Source organism: Hyperolius riggenbachi, chromosome 2 (assembly GCF_040937935.1).
Source record: "Hyperolius riggenbachi isolate aHypRig1 chromosome 2, aHypRig1.pri, whole genome shotgun sequence".
Lineage (NCBI taxonomy): Eukaryota > Metazoa > Chordata > Amphibia > Anura > Hyperoliidae > Hyperolius > Hyperolius riggenbachi.
Window position 1 is genome coordinate 360,054,942 of NC_090647.1, and position 20,516 is coordinate 360,075,457.

The 20,516-nt window shown below is 42.4% G+C and overlaps 1 protein-coding gene across 5 annotated transcripts in view; it reads left to right on the forward strand.

Moving 5' to 3' along the window:
• TRIM33 (tripartite motif containing 33) overlaps positions 1-20,516 on the forward strand; it is a 157,150-nt gene that overhangs the window by 47,685 nt on the left and 88,949 nt on the right. For all 5 annotated transcript variants that reach the window (XM_068269702.1, XM_068269698.1, XM_068269700.1 and 2 more), the window contains exons 3-4: positions 12,721-12,868; positions 19,347-19,479. In XM_068269702.1, coding sequence (XP_068125803.1) covers positions 12,721-12,868; positions 19,347-19,479 — 281 coding nt within the window. The remainder of the gene's footprint in view (positions 1-12,720; positions 12,869-19,346; positions 19,480-20,516) is intronic.

Consider the following 20,516-nt stretch of genomic DNA (forward strand, 5'->3'; position numbering starts at 1 on the left):
AATCTATTGCGGTGTAATGTGTTTTCAATGGTGTTTCCTGTGGTCCCTGCTAATTTGAGGTCATTCACTAACTCCTCCCGTGTAGTTCTAGGATGCTTTTTCACCTTTCTCAGAACCATTGACACCCCACGAGGTGAGATCTTGCGTGGAGCCCCAGAGCGAGGTCGATTGATGGTCATTTTGTGCTCCTTCCATTTTCGAACAATCGCACCAACAGTTGTCACCTTCTCTCCCAGCTTCTTGCTAATGGTTTTGTAGCTCATTCCAGCCTTGTGCAGGTCTACAATTTTGTCTCTGACATCCTTGGACAGCTCTTTGGTCTTTCCCATGTTGGAGAGTTTGGAGTCTGCTTGATTGATTGATTCTGTGGACAGGTGTCTTTTATACAGGTGACTAGTTAAGACAGGTGTCCTTAAGGAGGGTGACTAATTGAGTAGAAGTGTCTAACCACTCTGTGGGAGCCAGAACTCTTAATGGTTGGTAGGGGTTCAAAAACGTATTTCACTTAATGAAATGCAAATCAGTTGCTATCTTTTATTTAAAGCGGAATATAACCCTGCATTTCAACTTTGCTCTAAAACATTATTTACAGTATATTATATGCAACCAGCATTTTTTTTTTACTAGACCAGCATTGGAAGGGTTACACAGGGCTTTAAAGTTCCTTTAGATTTCTGCAGACGCATCCGAAGCTGAAAAGAGATACATTTTGTTTACAGAAATGTATCTAAGTGTTGAATGACTCATCTCTCTGACTGAGAAGGAGCTTGGAGGACTGCCAAAGAGTGTGTAACTGTTTATCAATAGATACATAGAATGTAACAATCTGAACTTCTGCATATCTCTCCATGGAACTTGAAATGTCTGTGTTTAACCCTTCCAATGCTGGTCTAGTAAAAAAAAAATGCTTTTTGCATATAATATGCTGTAAATAATATTTTAGAGCAAAGTTGAAATGCAGGGTTATATTCCGCTTTAAGGTTTATTTTTTCGATTTTCCTTTTGATGTGCTATCTGCCACTGTTAAAATAAACCTACCATTGAAATGATACTGTTCTGAGACTTCATTTCTTTGTCATTGGACAAACTTACAAAATCAGTGAGGGGTCAAATAATAATTATTTCCTCCACTGTACCTGGGGCTTCCTCCAGCCCCCTTCAGGCTGATCAGTCCCTCGCTGTCCACCTCCACCACCTGGATCTTCTGCTATGAGTCCTGGTAATTCTACAGCCAGGAGCGTTCTGCACCTGCGCAATAGTGCTGCGCAGGTGTAGTACGCTCCCGGCGGCGGAGAGCGTGCATGCGCACTACGTCAGACTGGCTCAAGTACCTGGACTTATAGCAGAAGATCCAGGTGGCGGAGAAGGACAGCGAGGGACTGATTAGCCTGAAGGGGGCTGGAGGAAGCCCCAGGTATGTACAGGATCTTCTAAAAAAATTAGCATATTGTGATAAAGTTCATTATTTTCTGTAATGTACTGATAAACATTAGACTTTCATATATTTTAGATTCAAATACACACAACTGAAGTAGTTCAAGCCTTTTATTGTTTTAATATTGATGATTTTGGCATACAGCTCATGAAAACCTAAATTTCCTATCTCAAAAAATTAGCATATTTCATCCGACCAATAAAAGAAAAGTGTTTTTAAAACAAAAAAAGTCAACCTTCAAATAATTATGTTCAGTTATGCACTCAATACTTGATCGGGAATCCTTTTGCAGAAATGACGTGGCATGGAGGCAATCAACCTGTGGCACTGTTCAGGTGTTATGGAGGCCCAGGATGCTTCGATAGTGGCCTTAAGCTCATCCAGAGTGTTGGGTCTTGCGTCTCTCAACTTTCTCTTCACAATATCCCACAGATTCTCTATGGGGTTCAGGTCAGGAGAGTTGGCAAGCCAACTGAGCACAGTAATACCATGGTCAGTAAACCATTTACCAGTGGTTTTGGCACTGTGAGCAGGTGACAGGTCGTGCTGAAAAAATGAAATCTTCTTCTCCATAAATCTTTTCAGCAGATGGAAGCATGAACCCACTTTTGAACCAGAAACAGCGGCAGAAGCGCCTGACCTGGGCTACAGAGAAGCAGCACTGGACTGTTGCTCAGTGGTCCAAAGTACTTTTTTCGGATGAAAGCAACTTTTACATGTCATTCTGAAATCAAGGTGCCAGAGTCTGGAGGAAGACTGGGGAGAGGGAAATGCCAAAATGCCTGAAGCCCAGTGTCAAGTACCCACAGTCAGTGATGGTCTGGGGTGCCATGTCAGCTGCTGGTGTTGGTCCACTGTGTTTTATCAAGGGCAGGGTCAATGCAGCTAGATATCAGGAGATTTTGGAGCACTTCATGCTTCCATTTGCTGAAAAGCTTTGTGGAGATGATTTCATTTTTCAGCACTACCCGGCACCTGCTCACAGTGCCAAAACCACTGGTAAATGGTTTACTGACCATGGTATTACTGTGCTCAATTGGCCTGCCAACTCTCCTGACCTGAACCCCATAGAGAATCTGTGGGATATTGTGAAGAGAAAGTTGAGACGCAAGACCCAACACTCTGGATGAGCTTAAGGCCGCTATCGAAGCATCCTGGGCCTCCATAACACCTGAGCAGTGCCACAGGCTGATTGCCTCCATGCCACGCCGCATTGAAGCAGTCATTTCTGCAAAAGGATTCCCGACCAAGTATTGAGTGCATAACTGAACATAATTATTTAAAGGTTGACTTTTTTTGTTTTAAAAACACTTTTCTTTTATTGGTCGGATGAAATATGCTAATTTTTTGAGATAGGAAATTTGGGTTTTCATGAGCTGTATGCCAAAATCATCAATATTAAAACAATAAAAGGCTTGAACTACTTCAGTTGTGTGTATTTGAATCTAAAATATATGAAAGTCTAATGTTTATCAGTACAATACAGAAAATAATGAACTTTTATCACAGTATGCTAATTTTTTGAGAAGATCCTGTATAAAACTTTAATTTCATCTGTCTCAGGTTTACTTTGTTACACAGTAGTACTATTCTCTACATATGCACTCTCCACAGAGCTGCAGGGAATCCACTGAGAATGTTGTGCACATTGAACACAGAGGTGTTGTCTATCACTCATAAACCTGGTTCAGATTGTTCATGAAGAATGTGTAATAGAGGAAGAATCTCCTTATTCCCCTGCAGAGTACCTGCACATCACTCTTACATGTACCCACAGTTACATTGCCTAGAGCCTGATAGATGTTCTTTGTTCCGGTCTGCACCTTTTACACGTACTATTACCAAGGACTAGTTTTAGTCTATGACTAAAGAGAATAAATATGTCAGTCTACATATCCTTCTCACGTCAGTTGTCTTTTAAAATTCCTAAGCGTTGGCAGTTAAGAGACGAATTTTATGTTACATACTTTCTATCAACAGGATTGTAATATGCAAATTAGGAGTCTGAGTCTGTGGAATCCTAAACTGAGGAGTCACAGTCTGTGGATTTTTGTACCAACTCCACAGCCCTGACCAGGGGTCCCCCAAACTTTTTCGGTCAAGGGCTGGGTCAAGATACTTCAGACTGCTGGGGGGCCGGAGTATACATAAAATGTAGAAAACATTACATTAGGCTCAATGTAATGTTTTCTACTTTTTACACATGTTAACAGGTAATAGTTTACACTACCTAGGCCCAGGTAGTGTAAACTATTACCCGTTAACATGTGCAGCCCTTATGTCTCCCATTTAACCAAATCCAATAGAATGCCCCCAACACAGCATGTGCAGCTAGTATGTCCTGCAACACAGAGGAGAACTCCTCCTCCGGAGAAGCAGCCATTCATGTGGCGCCCAAAGAAAATCTTTGCTGCAGACAGTAAAGCATAACCAGGTGACAACCTGCAGTCCACTGGGACCCATATGGATGGGTGGTGCCATCACTGCTTTTCTATATGTGGGTCGCAGGTATTTAAAGATGCAGTGGACCGCATCTATAAGTAATAGATGTTGAGAGTGGGAGGCCAGTGTAAAAGCCTTGGGGGGGGGGGGGGGGGCGCATTCGGGCCTTAGTTTGAGGACCACTGGTATACACGGTACTTGAATGTACTCACGTTTCTTAAAACTGGGATTAAATATCCATATTTCCAAGAATGCTACAAAAACACATTGGTTGTCTTAGGGTTTCCTACGTTTTTTTTTTACATGACTGTCAGCTGTTTTTTTTTGTGCAAAATACATTCTGTTATGAAAACAAACATTTTTCCATGTTTTAGTGAAATATATTGTATATAATTAGCCCTGATAAATTACTTTGCATGAAAACTGCCTCCACTCTGTCCATTTGACATCCTTTTAGGGTTGCAATGATATGAATATCCACAGTATAACATCAAAAAAACTACGGTATGACGGTATCACGATATACAGCATTACACTATTTGGACCTGGGCCTTACCCTTACATTAAATTATGTGACGCGCGCACACAGACACGCGGCCCCACTCCCTCAGCACACACATGATTAAGATGCCAGGAGATTTGGGCCCAGGGTAAAGCTGTAAAGCGACTCACCCTGCTTCTGCAAAAGTCCTGGCGTCGTTAAATGCTATTCAGGCCCTTCCCCCTCCAGGTCATCATGGATAGTGGTGAAAGATGTAAATCGGCTTCCAACTATTGCTGGCAGCAGAATTATTGTTTTTATAGTAATTTGTGCTCTGTCTTTTGACGGCGCCCAAATTACTCGCGGAGCGCTGCTATAGCCGTAGTTCCTATTATAGCCTATGGCAGCACCGGCTGCGCTCAAATCTCAGGCGCTTTATTTTATTTTGCGGAGCTCCACTCCCTCACCCCAACCCCCCCCCTTTTCTGTATGGTAGCCAGGTAGAGGTGCCTCCAGTGTAGCTAGTTAGGTATAGGTACCCCCAGTATAGGTAGCTAGGAATTAGGCGTAGTAGTAATAGGTGACCGCAGTATAGGTAGCCAGGAATAGGTGCACCAATAATAGGTGCTAGCAGTATAGGTGCAGCCAATAATGGGTGCCCGCAGTATAAGTAGCCAGGAATAGGTGTATCCAGTGATAGGTGGCCGCAGTATAGGTAGCCGCAGTATAGGTACAGCCAGTATAGACAACCTGGTGGAGGGGGGGGGGGGGGGGACGCAGCGGTGGGGTTAAATACTCACTTCGCCGGTGTCCTGTGTATGTGTACTACTTTCTTCCTCCTGTTCTTGCGTTCCATCGCCCAGGGGGCGCTGTTACAGGGAGATGGAGTGCAAGATCAGGAAGAAGGAAGTAGAAGTACATGCGTGATGGATCGAGGCAATGTGAGTATTTGTTTAACCCTGCAGCTGTTCATGCGTTCGCCGCACCTCAAACGCTGTGACCCACTCCCCACCCCCGGAAACAGTTAAAATGCGATGGTGTATGGTATGTTTACCATGCATTTCCTTCAAGCCTGGTGTGACAGACCCAACTCTAACTATAAACGCCTGCTTACGTGAACTACAGCAATGGATGAATGACAACTGGCTGAAACTAAATGCAGACAAAACTGAAGTCCTTCTGATTGGAGGGCAGAGCATGATAACAAAACAACTTAACTTGCAGTCTTCACCACTGGAAATAGGAGGCACGGATCTACGCAGCTCTGATCATGTGCGTAGCCTGGGAGTTCTAATTGATGGGGATTTAAACTTCAGAACTCAAATCTCTGCGGTGGTAAAATCATCCTATTTTCACCTGAAGAACATTGCAAAAATCAAGCACCTCATACCCCCAGAAGATCTGCCAACCTTAGTCCACGCCTTCATCACATCCCGACTGGACTACTGCAATGCTCTCTACACTGGCCTTCCAAAAAAGGTCTTGTACCGCCTACAGCTGATACAGAATACTGCTGCCAGACTGCTAACCAACCAACCCCGTCACTGCCACATAATGCCAGTCCTGCATTCCCTTCACTGGCTACCTATAGAATGGAGGGTCCTATTCAAGATCGGCCTACTGACATTTAAATCCCTGAATAATCTAGGCCCTGGATACTTGAAAGATATGTTACAGCTGCATAGCAATCCCCGCATTCTCAGATCCACAGGTTCTAATAATCTAGTCATACCCAGAGTCCACTTGGAAACTTTTGGTCCCAGAGCCTTCTGTCATGCTGCCCCTATGTTTTGGAACTCCTTACCTCAACAGATCAGGACAGCCCCATCCCTGGATGTGTTTAAATCCAGACTGAAAACCCACCTGTTCAGTCTGGCATTTGCAGAAATATAACTTTTGTTGTGTGAATACTTCATCCTACTAACTACTGAATCTGAGAGAGCCTAAGCGCTTTGAGTCCTATGGGAGAAAAGCGCTATAGAAATGTTATTGTATTGTATTGTATAATCCGTGCTATACTGGTATACCGTGGCAACCCGATTTCCTTCACACCCTCTCCCACTCAAAAACAGTGACAACTCATTCAGGCACGTCTGCACTTGCTTCTATGACTATTTACCAAACAAATCTCTCACACTGCCTGCCCTTTTGTCATCGTCTCTATCCTCCGTAAAATAAATTTCATCACAAGAATGTGCAACAACAAAATAAGGGCAGTCATCTGGCCAAATATTATCAATACACAGAACCTGCCTGTTCTCATGCTCATTAAAATACATTACAGTACTGAATCTGCCTGTCTTCACTGATTATCCCTCAGCTGGCCACACATTACTGTTATATTACAGGAGGGTTTGAGAAATGAATATGGAAGTCAGAAGCCAGTGTGTACAGGAGCCAGCAGTAAAAATAAAAAAAAAATAAAAAAGTTATGAGCCATCTGTAATTTTTTCAAGAGCTTTGCCAATGCAGATTTTGGTATCTAACAGCCCTGAACTAGTTGGATTGCAATTGACAATACGCGAAAGTCTGTCTCTTTTTTTTTTTTTTTTTTTTAAGGCAGCACAAGTCACAGGTGAAGCATTACCACTATGGCCCCAAAAAGAACACATGGGTTGATGTAAATGTGCTGCTGCTTCCATGAGTTCAGCACCTGGCAGACTGATGTAACCGTTGCTATGTGTTTGTCAGTTGTACTCCAACATATGTGATCACTTCACTCACTGGGGAATATTTGCTTCCACTTGCTGTCCAGTCCACCATGACTGTTTTCTTCTGTAGAAGGCAGAGGAGAAGGGACATAATATAAAAAATAGAGAAAGTTGGGGGTAGTGAGCCCCTCGAGGCGCGATCTGGCCACCCAAGTAGTTTGCTCGGCTGCTCCCACAAGCACTGTGCGTATAAAGAAGAGAAAGAAGGGAGCGCTCAGTCGATTCAACAAGATACAGAAAGAGGGTGGAATGGTCTCACCTAGTCGTAATTTGGCTGGCACAGCGTACACAGCCGCGATAAGCAGTCGTCCCTCTAAGCCAGCCGGGGACCGGGCTTTCCGTATCGGCGGGGCGGAAGTCCGTGACGTCACCTTCCCATTGATCCAAGCGGCAGTTGCTATGGGGACCTGGACGCTTCCTCTAACACACGCGGAGGAGCGTGGTGAGCGGCGTCCGGTCCTCCGCTGATGGCAAGATAGCAATGTGGGGAGGTTAGTAGTGCAAATAGGCACATATACAAGGGATATGTTAAAATATAATTTAATACAAGGACATAGACCAACGTGTTTCGCGGGGAAACAACCCCCATTTTTTTCAAGTCAAATCTTACAATAAAAAGAGACAACCCTTTATATAGCATCCAATCAGCCCTTTCTACAGAGTGACTACGGAGTCCCAGTGGATCAAAAGGCCCCAAGCCACCGTATAGTATGGAATAGAGGGGAAGTAAGTGGAAATATGGAATTTTAGTATACTCTGGCAAGGAGGTGCACAGACACCCAGTGTATATCGAGAAGAGTTCCCATACCCAGGCAGTAGGTCTACATAGTTGCAGTAGTCGCTCCTAGTGGTACCCTCTAAATCATTGGTACTATTAAACGGCACATTACACTGCATATAAAGTACAGAATTACCGATAGATGTATCAATGCATATAAAAACTTAATTTTCACATGTTCATACCCACCCATATATCATAATACAATGAACATATTAGCTCAACACTCATAACTCAATCCCACCCACCCTCCGAGTGCAACTCTCGGGTGTACATATAAGTGTGGAGACGGCGCACACGCAGAGCGCGGCGCGCACATGCCCACGCATCCATATGTGCACGTCTCCACACCCGCCCACCCAGCAGAAAAGCACCCCAAATCGAGCAGCATAGTCAAACTGACACTATATCATCTGCGGCAGGTGACTCATCTCCTCCAGGCATTTATTAAGCCCCCCCCCCGGCTCCAGGGTCCCCAATTTTAAGATCCAAAAGGATTCACGTTTACAGAGGATACAATATTTTTCATATTTGTTAGGATGTTGCACCTGCTCTATGATGGTGGCCCTCAATACACTAAAGTCCCTGTTATGTACCAAATTGCAATGGTTGGACACCCCATGTTTGGGCTCCCCCTTGTTGACATTAGATCTGTGTTTGTTCAAACGGGTTTGGAATTTCTGGGTGGTCCGACCCACATAGCCTAGATTACATGGGCAGACCAGCAGATAGACTACATATGTACTCTGGCAGTTTACGTGGCTCTTTATCGGAAATTGTATGGAACCATTGATCTGAAAGGTAACTGCACCATCGTTAAGGGTATTACAACAGAGGCACCATTTGGACTTACATGAATAGCACCCCAGTTTGACCTGGTTGTCATCATTGGTAACAATTCCACTTGGTGACAATCTACTGGGTGCTATATAACCCCTGATGGTTTCACCTCTTCGGAACACCAGCTGGGGTTTGGGGGGGGGGTGTCTAAGCACTGGGTCGCTCAACAAAACTGGCCAATATTTTTCAAAAATCTGCTTGCATTCCCCAGCCTGTCCAGAAAAATCAACAACAATGGGCAGCCGATTGGTGATCGAATTGGCCGCCCCCATTTTTCTTCCCGTGTGGATTTTGGGTAGTATACACTCCTGTTGTGAGAGAGCAGAAGCTCTCTCCAAGGCAGAGTTTACCAGGGGAGTTGGATAATGTTTTTCCAGAAATCTTGTCTTTAAAATTGTCGACTGACGATCAAAATCGTCATCATTCGTACAATTTCGGCGTAGCCGTTTAAATTGGCCGTACGGGACGTTTTTGAGCCAAGGCCTATGGTGGGCACTATAGTAATCAAGATATCCGTTCCTGTCAGTAGGTTTAAAATAGTTCAGAGTACTAATATTGGCACTAACGGGATCCACTCTAATTTCCAAGTCTAGGAAGTGTATCTTGAGGGGGTCAGTTTCCATAGTAAACGATAATCCAAGTTGGTTGTTATTTAAGTATTTGACATATCCAACTAGTTCCTCCTCTGAACACCCCCATACACATAAAATGTCATCTATGAAACGGCGATGTAGGACGAGGCCCGCCCGATATGGGTTGTCGGTGGACCAAACAAGTTGGTCCTCCAACCAGCCCATATATAAATTGGCGAATTTCAGCCTCAAGAGTGTCCCTGGTTGAGCAGATGACAGCCGGGTGCTCACCAAAACTAGCCGGGTGGAGCACCCGGCTAAAAGAGCCTGAACATTGAATATGAGCCTGAACATTGAATATACATGTAATGTAGTTAATATATGCATGTTTAAAGTGAACGATACTTGCCTAAGAAGAGAAACTGCGCTGGAATCTATAAAGCCTTCCCGTTCCTCTGTGCTTGGCAGTCCCTGTGCCGTGCTTGATTAAATTTCTGCATCCTTGCTAGGTCAAATATCACCTTGGTAGTCTTCAGGAAACCATCGGAAGTACTCACGCCCCTAAGTACTTCTGAAGATGAGTGCACCTGCTCTGTGCATGAGCAAGCCTGGACTCTAGATGTGCTCATTTTGAATTCATTGCCATAAGGCAAGCTCATATCAGAATACAGTATGTGTTATCACACTTGGTAGAGTTTGCAGGTTTAACCACTTCACCTCCAAGGGTTTTTCCCCTTAAAAAACCAGAGCAATTTTCACCTGTCAGCGCGCCTTCTATTCATTCGCCTATAACTATTACTACTTATGATGAGACAATCTATATCTCGTTTCTTTCGCTACCAATTAGGCTTTCTTTTGGGGGGTACTTTTTGCTAAGAATTATTTAATTCGAACTGCGTTTTAACCAGGGCTGTGGAGTCTGAGTCGGGGGCAATTTTGGGTGCCTGGAGTCTGAGTCTGGAAAAAATGCACCGACTCCGACTCCTAATGAATTTAAACTGTAATTAAAATAGAAGATATGATAAAATGTTCTATTTCTCAGATAAGTCATCATAAATAATTTATACATACAGTAATAGCTGTGCTTAGTCCACAAAAATGAAATAAACCAATCAAAATTAGTTAGTTGTGCTGCTTCACAAAAGCAGTCCCCGTATTTTTGAAGTCCGATATACACATCTGATTGTGATTTTATATATGTGTACACAGGATTCTCTTATATATACTAAATAACATCTATGCTGTAAGAATAAAGCCTGATGTGTAGCCGTGTCACTAATATAGATGGTCAATGAGATGGAAATAATTCTGCGTTGATTCTGATTTATGCAAATGTACGCACTCTTTGCTCATGAAATCAAATAATTTGATATGTTGTTAAAATTTGGTTTGGTGACTACAAATTAAATGGTACCTGAGAAGGATGAAAAGAAAAGATTTATACATACCTGGGGCTTCCTCCAGCCCCCTTCAGGCTAATCAGTCCCTCGCTGTCCACCTCCACCACCTGAATCTTCTGCTATGAGCCCTGGTAATTCAGCCAGTCAGCACAGTCCGGCCACGTGCCACTTTCACAGCCAGGAGCGTTCTGCACCTGCGCAATAGTGCTGCGCAGGTGTGGTACGCTCCCGGCGGCGGAGTGTGTGCATGCGCACTACGTCAGACTGGACTCATAGCAGAAGATCCAGGTGGCGGAGGAGGACAGCGAGGGACTGATTAGCCTGAAGGGGGCAGGAGGAAGCCCCAGGTATGTATAAAACTTTATGGCAGTCTCCATATCCTTCTCACTTCAGTTGTTTTTTAAAATTCCTAAGCGTTGAGTTAAGAGACGAATTTCATGTTACATACTTTCAATCAACAAGATTGTAATATGCAAATTAAGAGTCGGAGTCGGTGGAATCCTAAACTGAGGAGTCGGTGGATTTTTGTACCCACTCCACAGCCCTGGTTTTAACAGGAAAAATATGAAAAAAATAGAAAATATTCATTTCTTTCGTTTTTGGCCATTACAGTTTTAAAATAATACATGCTACCGTGATTAAACCCACATCATTTAATTGCCCATTTGTCCTGGTTATTGCAATGTTTATTTGGAAACAAAGGTGCATTTTTTCAGTTTTGCGTCCATCACTAATTACAAGCCCATAATTTAGAAAGTAACAGTAATCTACCTTCTTGACATGCATATTAAAACATTTCTGTCACTAAGGTAACTATTTGTGTTTGTGTATTTTTTAATTTTCTTACAAAATTTTTGGGTTAACTATTGGGGGAGGGAGGTAGGGGTTAATTTTAAATGTAAAAAAGTCTCTTAATGGAAAAAAAAAATTTGTCTTTGTAATTTTACTATTTAAATGGCCATAAGGTGTCCGCGCGCATAACTTTCCTGTGCGTAGTTATTACTATGCAAACAGTAAGTTATGCGCGGACATGTAAGTATCATTTTTGTGAATGATGGCGCCATCTTATTGATGGCAGTGGTCATTCACAAGGGGACTTAGATCAGTGAGGGACATAGATACTTGTCCCGGGAGGGGGAGTGGTTAATGAAGCCAGTGAGTTCTGGAAGCTATCATAACTGAGCTGAACGTCTTGAGGATGTTTGAGTCGTTATATTAATTTGAAACTTCAGCCTAAACTTTTCTTGTTTCGTTAACATTGGGAACGGTTGTATACTGCATGTTTTCATATGATGTCCTTAGTGGTGGAAGCACAATATGGGGAAATATGCACCCTGGTGTATGTATAAAACCATTTAAAAACAGGATAAAATGGAGAGGATGAGGTGTCTTACTTCAGTGACGAAAACTTTTGTGTAAACAAAAGTTTTTTTTAATTTTGCACAGGCTAATGGTGGAATTTCACCTCTTTTTCCTGGTCAAGGAAATAGACGTAAATTTAAACAATTTTACAATAGAAACCAATGCAGGAATAAATCTGTCTGTGAAATATTTGTTCCTGAGATAGCTGCGAAAGGCCTCTTTCGGACAATTTTTATTCCAGTTGTCTTTGTTTTGGATGGGTTGCATAATAAATCAGATTAGAACAACTATTCAATGAGACCCATACCTGCGTCATAAATTGTACCGTTCTCTTGCTCTTTCACAAAGCTTATTCCTCCAGCTAACCCTGTCCCCATCACTGGTCATGTGATATTGGTACATGATTAGTGGAGAAATGTATAGGGGCACGCAGTTAATATTTGAATAGAAGCGGTGCCCTTAACCAGTGCATTATCCAGCCACAATGGGAGTAGGTTAATATGAGAGGAAGCGGCGGGCACAAATGCACAGTCCTCATTTTCACTTCACAAATCTATGCATACAAATTCAATTAAAGTATATACTTTTGAATGGGTAGAAATGATTACAAAACTCCAACAATCTAAAATGGTAAGTGCTTTTTGAGAAGAAATTAAGGAAGACTATACTTAACTGACTGTATTGTTCTCTTTGGACTAGGTTTGTACGAGCTGTGAAGACAATGCAAGTGCTGTTGGCTTCTGTGTGGAGTGTGGGGAATGGCTTTGTAAGACTTGTATAGAAGCACATCAAAGAGTAAAGTTTACTAAAGACCACATCATTACAAAGAAAGAAGATGTCTCTTCAGGTAATTTTTTTTTCTTCTAGGTTCTATAATGGTTAACTCTACTTACTGACTCAAATCCTGCTATCCATCTGCCTTGGAATTCTCTTTAGGCAGCTGACGCTCACTCTCCTTCCTAATGGGGTGATACAGTCTAGGACTCCATGGTGCAGCCATTCTGTTGTAACAAATGTTGACTTTACTTCCAGGTTCCACTGCTTCTTATGGACCGCTTTGTCATGGGAGACAAGGCCGCACCACACCTTTTAGGGTTATTGGAAAAGTATGGTGAGCAGCAGCTATTATGGCAGCCTCCATATTCATTTTTTTTTTCTTAATCCGGGGTAATTGTACTTGAATTAGTCCCATTATCTTTTAAATTGAAACTACAGCTTATAAAAAAAGTTAGTGTGTTTAACCACGTGAGGACCGTGCCCCCCCCATTTTTCTTCCCACCAACAGAGCTTTCTGTTGGTGGGAATGTGGTATCATTTTAACCGTGACAAGTTGTAGAATACATTTTGGAGCTTCTTAAAACTTGGATCCACGTCACATAAAAAACAGGTAGGGACAAACGCAATCTAAACAGAAAAAGTCAGTTTCAAAATTTTGAACACACTTGGGAAAGTTGTAGGAAAACTACAACAGAGTTTTTTAAGAGACACTGTAAAAAGAAAAACCTCCCGGGGGGTACTCAACTCGGGAGGGGGAAGCCTCCGTATCCTAATGAGGCTTCCTCCGTCCTCCTCTGTCGCACTGGGGTTTTGCTGCAGCCCTCCGAAAAGCGACCCGACAGCCTGTTCAATATTTACCTTTCCAGGCTCCAGCGGGGGCACTGTTGAGGCTCTTGATGGAGAGGCTCCTGACGGAGATAGGTGGAAATAGCCGATCTCCGTTGGGACCGCTCTACTGCGCAGGAGACTTGCGCCTGCGCAGTAAAGCGGCCCGACGGAGATCGGCTATTTCCGTCCCATCTCCGTGGGAAGAAGCGGATACTGCACCTGCGCTGGAGCCAAAAGGTAAATATTTACGTTGCCGCCGCTCCGGGAGGATTTTCGCCGCCACCGTGGGACCGAGGACGACGGGGGAAGCCTCAATAGGATCTGGTGGCTTCCCCCACCCGAGGTGAGTACCCCCTAGGGGACATTTTTCGTTACAGATTTTCTTTAAGGGTAAGGCCCATGTCTTGTGTATTCTTTTTAGTCACAAACTGAATCAGAAGCAATTAAATTTTTGCATATTCTGTACCAAAATAAAAATTAAAACAGTTACAGAATATAAAAGAAACATGTTTACCTTAGGAACTTGGCTTTTTAAATATGTATGCCATGAGGGTATATTACTATTATTTTTGCAAATAATGTCTTGTAATTGATAGTGTTCAATGAGAAAACGGAAAATAGACACCTTTATTTCCAAATACAATATTGTCACCATACATACTAGGAACATAATCTAAATGTTATAACCAAGATGGATAAGCAAATAAAATGTGTGGGTTTAACTTATAGTTAGCACTGTTTATTGGAAAGCTATACTGGATGTAAATGGAGAAATAGTGAATTTTTTCTATTTTTTTCCCCTTATTTTCCCATTAAAATGCATAGAAAATAAGGTAATTACTAAACAAAATTACCCGCTAAAAGCCTAATTTGTCCTGAAAAAATTATATGTATGTATGTGTATAACTTTTTTCAGGTGTCATAAGTAGTAATAAAGTTATTGGTGAATGAATGGGATCAGCTCTGATATGTGAAAATTGCTCTCGTCCTGAAGTGGTTAATTTGGTGGAGCTGTGTTTTCTGAAGAGCTTAAAGTGAACCTCCAGACTAAAAATCGACTGAGCAGCACTGAAAAGGCCTGGTGTTTCTTTAACAGTTTCACTGTATCAGAACTTTGTTTTTCTTATACAAGCCTCATTTTTAGCTGCACAGAAGAAATCTGCCCGGGCAGTTTTCCCCTTATGCTGTGCAAAGCATGATTGGATTTCTAATGTTGTTGTTCTCGTTCTGCTTTTTTGGTGCAATTTTTTTTTTTTTTTTTACATTTTGAATTTGACGTTTAAAGCCTAGCGTGTGCAGCTGGGAGGGGTTATCAGGACACAGGACAGTTGGAACTGTGTCTCCTGCTCCTTGTCACCTCCTTTCAACCAAAAAGATGGCTGCCCCCATGAATCACAAACATTTGCCTGTTCTTTTAAAACAGGGTGGGTAAAAAACTATATTACCTATCTTAATTAACATAACTAATGTAACTTAATGACAGTATGTTTATTTAGGCTGAAGTTCCCCTTTAAAGTGGGCCGGAACTCTTGCACGGGGCAGAAGGAAAACAGAGAAATGCACTTTTGCAGGATTAGGCCACATTCCTCTATAATGTGGCCCGTAGCAACTTTCTCTCCCTTCCCTCTCTTGCTTGTTCCTCCCACCTCTCTCCAGACAGAGGGCAATTGGTTTTAACTCACCCAATTGCTCGTTCTAGCGCTGATCTCCATGGCGACGGCAACGTACTGGTATGTAATGACTGCGTGTCATATGATGCTGCCGTTGCACTGGAGATCGCTGCTGAAATGAGTGATTGGGTGAGTTCTAAGAAGTTTTGTGTGCTGCATGCAACTTTAAAAGGATGGTGGAAGTTAATGGATGCAGGGAGAAGAATCTGGCTGCCTTTATGGTTTAGCTGATTTAGCTTGTCTAATTCCCCCTCACCTGTGACTAATCACAGTTGTAATTTGATCTCTCAGATGAATCAGATGGCTAGCTTAGCAGAGCAGCTAATTTGTAAACACAGAATGTTTACATATTTGGCATATCAGCTGTGTCGCTATTAACCTCCTTAGCGTTCGGGAAGAGCTGGGCTCGTCTAGAGATGCCGGAGGTGACCGCTCCGGCCCCGCTGGGCCGTTTTGAATAAAAATTTTTTAAAAGACGCAGCAAGCACTTTGCTTGCTGCGTGCCTTAGCCGATCGCCGCCGCCGCTACCCGCCGCGATAGAGCGACCCCCCCACAGCCGAGCCCCCGTGCGCTGCCTGGCCAATCAGTGCCAGGCGGCGCTGAGGGGTGGATCGGGTCTCCCTGTGACGTCGCCGACGTCACCGTGCGTCGCCATGGCGACGGGAAGCCCTCCAGGAAATCCCGTTCAGAACGGGATTTCCGGACGGGCCATTGCGCCGGCGGCGATCGGAGGGGTGGGAGGGACGCCGCAGGGAGGGGAGAATCATGTAGCTAGGCTAGCTACATGAAAAATAAAAAAAAATTTGCAAAAAAAAAAAAACGTTCAGAACGCCATTACAGCAATTACTTTTTATTACCTATACCAGCAAAGTGATGCAAATATTATTCGTTTTTTTTTTTTTTTTAAGAGGCGCTTTCAGCTATAGCTAAAAAAAAAATAAAAAAAAAAAAAATTATCCAACAAGTAGTACAACACTTGCTCTACTTACATAATATATGGATTGCACTGTCCACGTTTTGACTTCAGTGAGTTTTATATAGTAAAGAGAAAGCTGTTCCAGGCATTTACCATTTTGGAATACCTGTGTCTGAAGCCAGTCCTGATGTCATTTCCTCCCTTAGGCCTGGAACCCACTACAAAACGCTATCGCTAATCGCAATCGCTAGCGTTTTGTATGAGCGGTTTGCAAGCGATTTCATGAGCGTTTTCAGGAGCGAATTTAAAAAGTGTTTTCTATTTGCCAGCGGTTGTGTAGCGATTAGCGTTTTAATTCTGATTGGTCCTTTTAATTTTGTTAGTGTGCAGTAACTTCAAAACCCTAGCAAAATCGCTTTGTGCAGGTTTTGATGAGCGATTATGCCAGCGTTCATATACTTTACATTGCAGAAATGCTAATCGCTAACACTAAACCTTAAAAATGCATGTCCTGCGTTTTGCGATTTAGTAATCACAATCGCTCCAGTGGAACTTGGCCCATTCATTAATATTAGCTGAGCGTTTAGGGGAATCTCTAGCGGTTTGAATTGCTCCCTAAACGCTCATAAAATCGCTCTAGTGGGTTCTAGCCCTCACTGTGGGAAGAGGGTGACCAAGGCAAGCACAGACAGTCTTCAGACACTTCCACCCAGCTCTGCAATAGAAAGTGCATTGTCCCGGTCTCTCTGTAGCTTGAGAAGCAGGAGAAATATTGGCCAATCAGAGAGGAACAGAGGTGTGGGAAGGGAAAGCAGGAGGGAAGGAGGCTTCAGCTATTCAGGCTGTATTAGTTAAATCTGAGGGGGTGTAGGTGGAACTCCGCTCACGGCTCCGTCCACCAACAGTGCAGGAAAAACTGGCTGCTCGAACCCCAAGTCCAGTACAATAGAAAGTGGATTCCGCACTAGGTCAGTGGAAACAAACTTTGCTTTATTCGATCACGTACATGACAAGCTAAAATCCATCACCACATGCTGACATGTTTTGGACGTTACACGTCCTTAATCATAGCATAAGTGCAAGTGAACAGGGATGACCCTTAAATAGAGAGGTACCACACCCAAAGTCACATGTTCACAAACCCCACCCACAAAGAGGTGCATACATTAAAAAAGAATTGAGAAACAACCTCAATTATATAATCAAGTAGATAAAAACATAATACACAGTAAAAATGTAAGTACATATGATTATACATGGCACAATATTACGTAGCAACTAGCAAATAATCATCGCAAAAGAAAAAATAAATAAATCTGAGGGGATAGTAAAGACGCAAAAAAAGACAACCCGGCATGCCCTGCAACTTCCTGTGTGCGGCAATGTACCAAATAAGAGCCAGGTAAACTGGGGAATGATCTTTTATCAACAACAAAAGTAAGATTTTTAACTTTTGGATTGCCTGGTTAGCATCTTTATTACTTGTTTACCAGATAAAAATAAAGAATTTGATTCTATGCCTGACAGTTATGCTTTAAGACAAACTAGGCTTTCTTTACTAATTTTTACATAAGTGCCGCAGTTGTAAAACTCTTCAAAATAAATGACTTGCCATATGCCATATTTCATCTCTAAGTTGTGACGGCACAACTATGTAGTGCGCCTGCGCAGAGTGCTCTTGGCCGAGTGAGCAAGGACACGCGCTGCTGGGCTGTGCCTGCGTGGTCGGCCATAACCACCCTGGCCAGGAAGTAAGTTTGGGGGTCGGTAGGCAGTACCGAAGGGTTAAGATGAAAGGGGGGGGGGGGGTGCGTTGGGCATAAGGGCCCACTAAACATACCTGCTCCCCCAGTTTTTAATTTAATTTTGCTCTAAGGTGTCCTTTATGCAATGCCTAAATATGCAGGTGTGCTGGTTTTCACTTCTTGACTTCAGCCACATTCACAAGAGAAATAAAAACCAACATAGCAGTACCAGCTGCCTCAATAAGCACTACAGTTTTATAAAATAACAGAAATAAAAGCTGCTTTTGTCCAGACCCTGTGCAGACTAAAAGCATGAACTATGAGTGAGGATAATTCATAAATCTGGTGTCTTGGAGTAACACTGCCTTCCTCAGGGTAAAGTGAACCTGAACTGAGTAAAATTATTTAAAATAAACACATGAAGCACAGTACCTGCAAATGAGTATTACATACTTGCCTCGCTGTCCTTTCATCTCAATAGCTCACCAGTTTCTTCTTACAATTATTCCTTTGAGTTCTGACAAGATTTTGTCAGAACCTAAATATATCAGTTGCTGTCAGTTATATATCTGTTACTGGCAGTTATAACTGAAAGGAAACTGATGAGCAAGGTAATGTCCATGTTTACCTCTGGCTCACGTGGGTGATATTACAGTTTAACAGTGTGCTGACCAGGAAGCTGTAATGGAGTAATGGGCATTTTCAAGATGGAGGACGGAGAATTCATTGATCACAGTGGACAAACAGGATGGAGAAGAGGAGAAAGAGATTGTTGAGTAGACTACACGGAGGTAAGTATGACATTTTGTGTGTTTATTTTGATTCTTTATTTTCAGTTCAGGTTTGCTTTAAGGCGTCCATAAAAGAATGAGAATTTCCAATTAGGAATACAGGGCTATCCCAGAAAGTTTTCCAATTTAGATGTTTAATCCTTCTATATCACTTCAGGCAAGTGAGAAACAAACTTACATTAACACTAGCAGACAAAAATGAGTTTTCTATCGTGCTGGAAAATATGAGGTGACAGTTTTTTTTTGGATTATGAACTGAAGCAACCACTGCTTTTTGTACAAGGGGCGGGATTAAATGTATGTAGTTTTTATTTGATCATAAAAATCCAAACAGTATTGAGATGTTTGGTAGATTTAAACCCTTGAACAATTTGAATAAATCTGTAATGTGGTTCATTTTGGATTGCTCTAGAGTTAATAAATGTCCATATTTTACTCCTTTCTTGATTGTTTTAATGGGTCAAAATGCAAGTTTCTGTGCAGCAATACATCACAACCAATGTTTCTTACATCTGATTTATCATCTCTTGGTTTGAAGTGTTTAATGTATTTAGCAGGACAGTGTAACTCTTCAATGTTTAAATTTACACTTTGCAGAATCTGTTGGAGCATCAGGTCAACGTCACGTTTTCTGTCCCATCCACAAGCAAGAACAGCTTAAGCTTTTTTGTGAAACGTGTGATAGGTTAACATGTCGAGACTGTCAGCTACTGGAACATAAAGAGCACAGGTAAAGGCATTGTCTCCTACTTCACTTTCTGCATGTGTGAGAAGGGCTGTATGACCAGTCATTTGTTTTTAGAACTTTGAAGTGAATGGGAATTGAAAAAAAAAAAAAAAAGCCAGATACTTAAGCAGAGGGAAGGCCAACTCCCCAACCAAATTTGTCAAATACTGCTTTATGCCACCGAAGGGAGGTTGCTCTCGAAGATGAACGGCTCTGTACTACACCTGTGCGGGCATGCTCTCTCACTCAGGTGCAGTACAGAGCCGACAGTCTTCAGGAGCACCAAGGCTCCTGAAGCCTCCCTTCGGATTTTAGGGTCTAAAAACAGTGCAGTTTTTTTTTTTTTTTTGCTTGTTTTTTCCACCCCGAGCTGAACTCGTCATTACCGCTAAGGAGGTTAAGGGACAACTGAAGCGATAGAGGGATACTGAGACTGCTATATTTATTTCCCTTTAAACAATACCAGTTGCCTGGCTGTCCTACTGATACTCTGCCTTTAATGCTTATAATATAGCCAAATAGATCAGCAGGGCTGCCAGGCAACTGGTATTGTTAAAAAGGAAATAAATATGGCAGCCTCCATATCGCACTTCAGTTCTTCTAAGTCTGTCTACCACTTATGTGCCTTCATAAGAATATCTGCTGTGTCGAGAAAATATATTTAGCAATGTCTGAATGATTGGTGTACCTCTCCTATGTTTTTTTTCTGAGTTTGGAATGTTTAGAGGTAAGAGTGCTTCCTCAGCTGAAGCTGTATTTAGCCGTATTTTAAAATTGTCTGAAGGTAGAAGTTTGTGTTGTCCAAAGCGTCTTGTCAGATATTACTTTGATTTTTAACTTTGCAGTGGAGGGGATCACAGGTAGAATTTAGTTGCTGCAAGAGATAATTTGTCTGCCTCTCCAATTGCTGTTATCTATTTTGCATGCACACTACTTTAAGAAACTACACCCAAGGTTTACATAACCAGTCTTGTTGACAGGACAATTATGACATCATTATGCTTTGTTACTTTTCCAGACTAGTTTGCTGTAACTTGTCT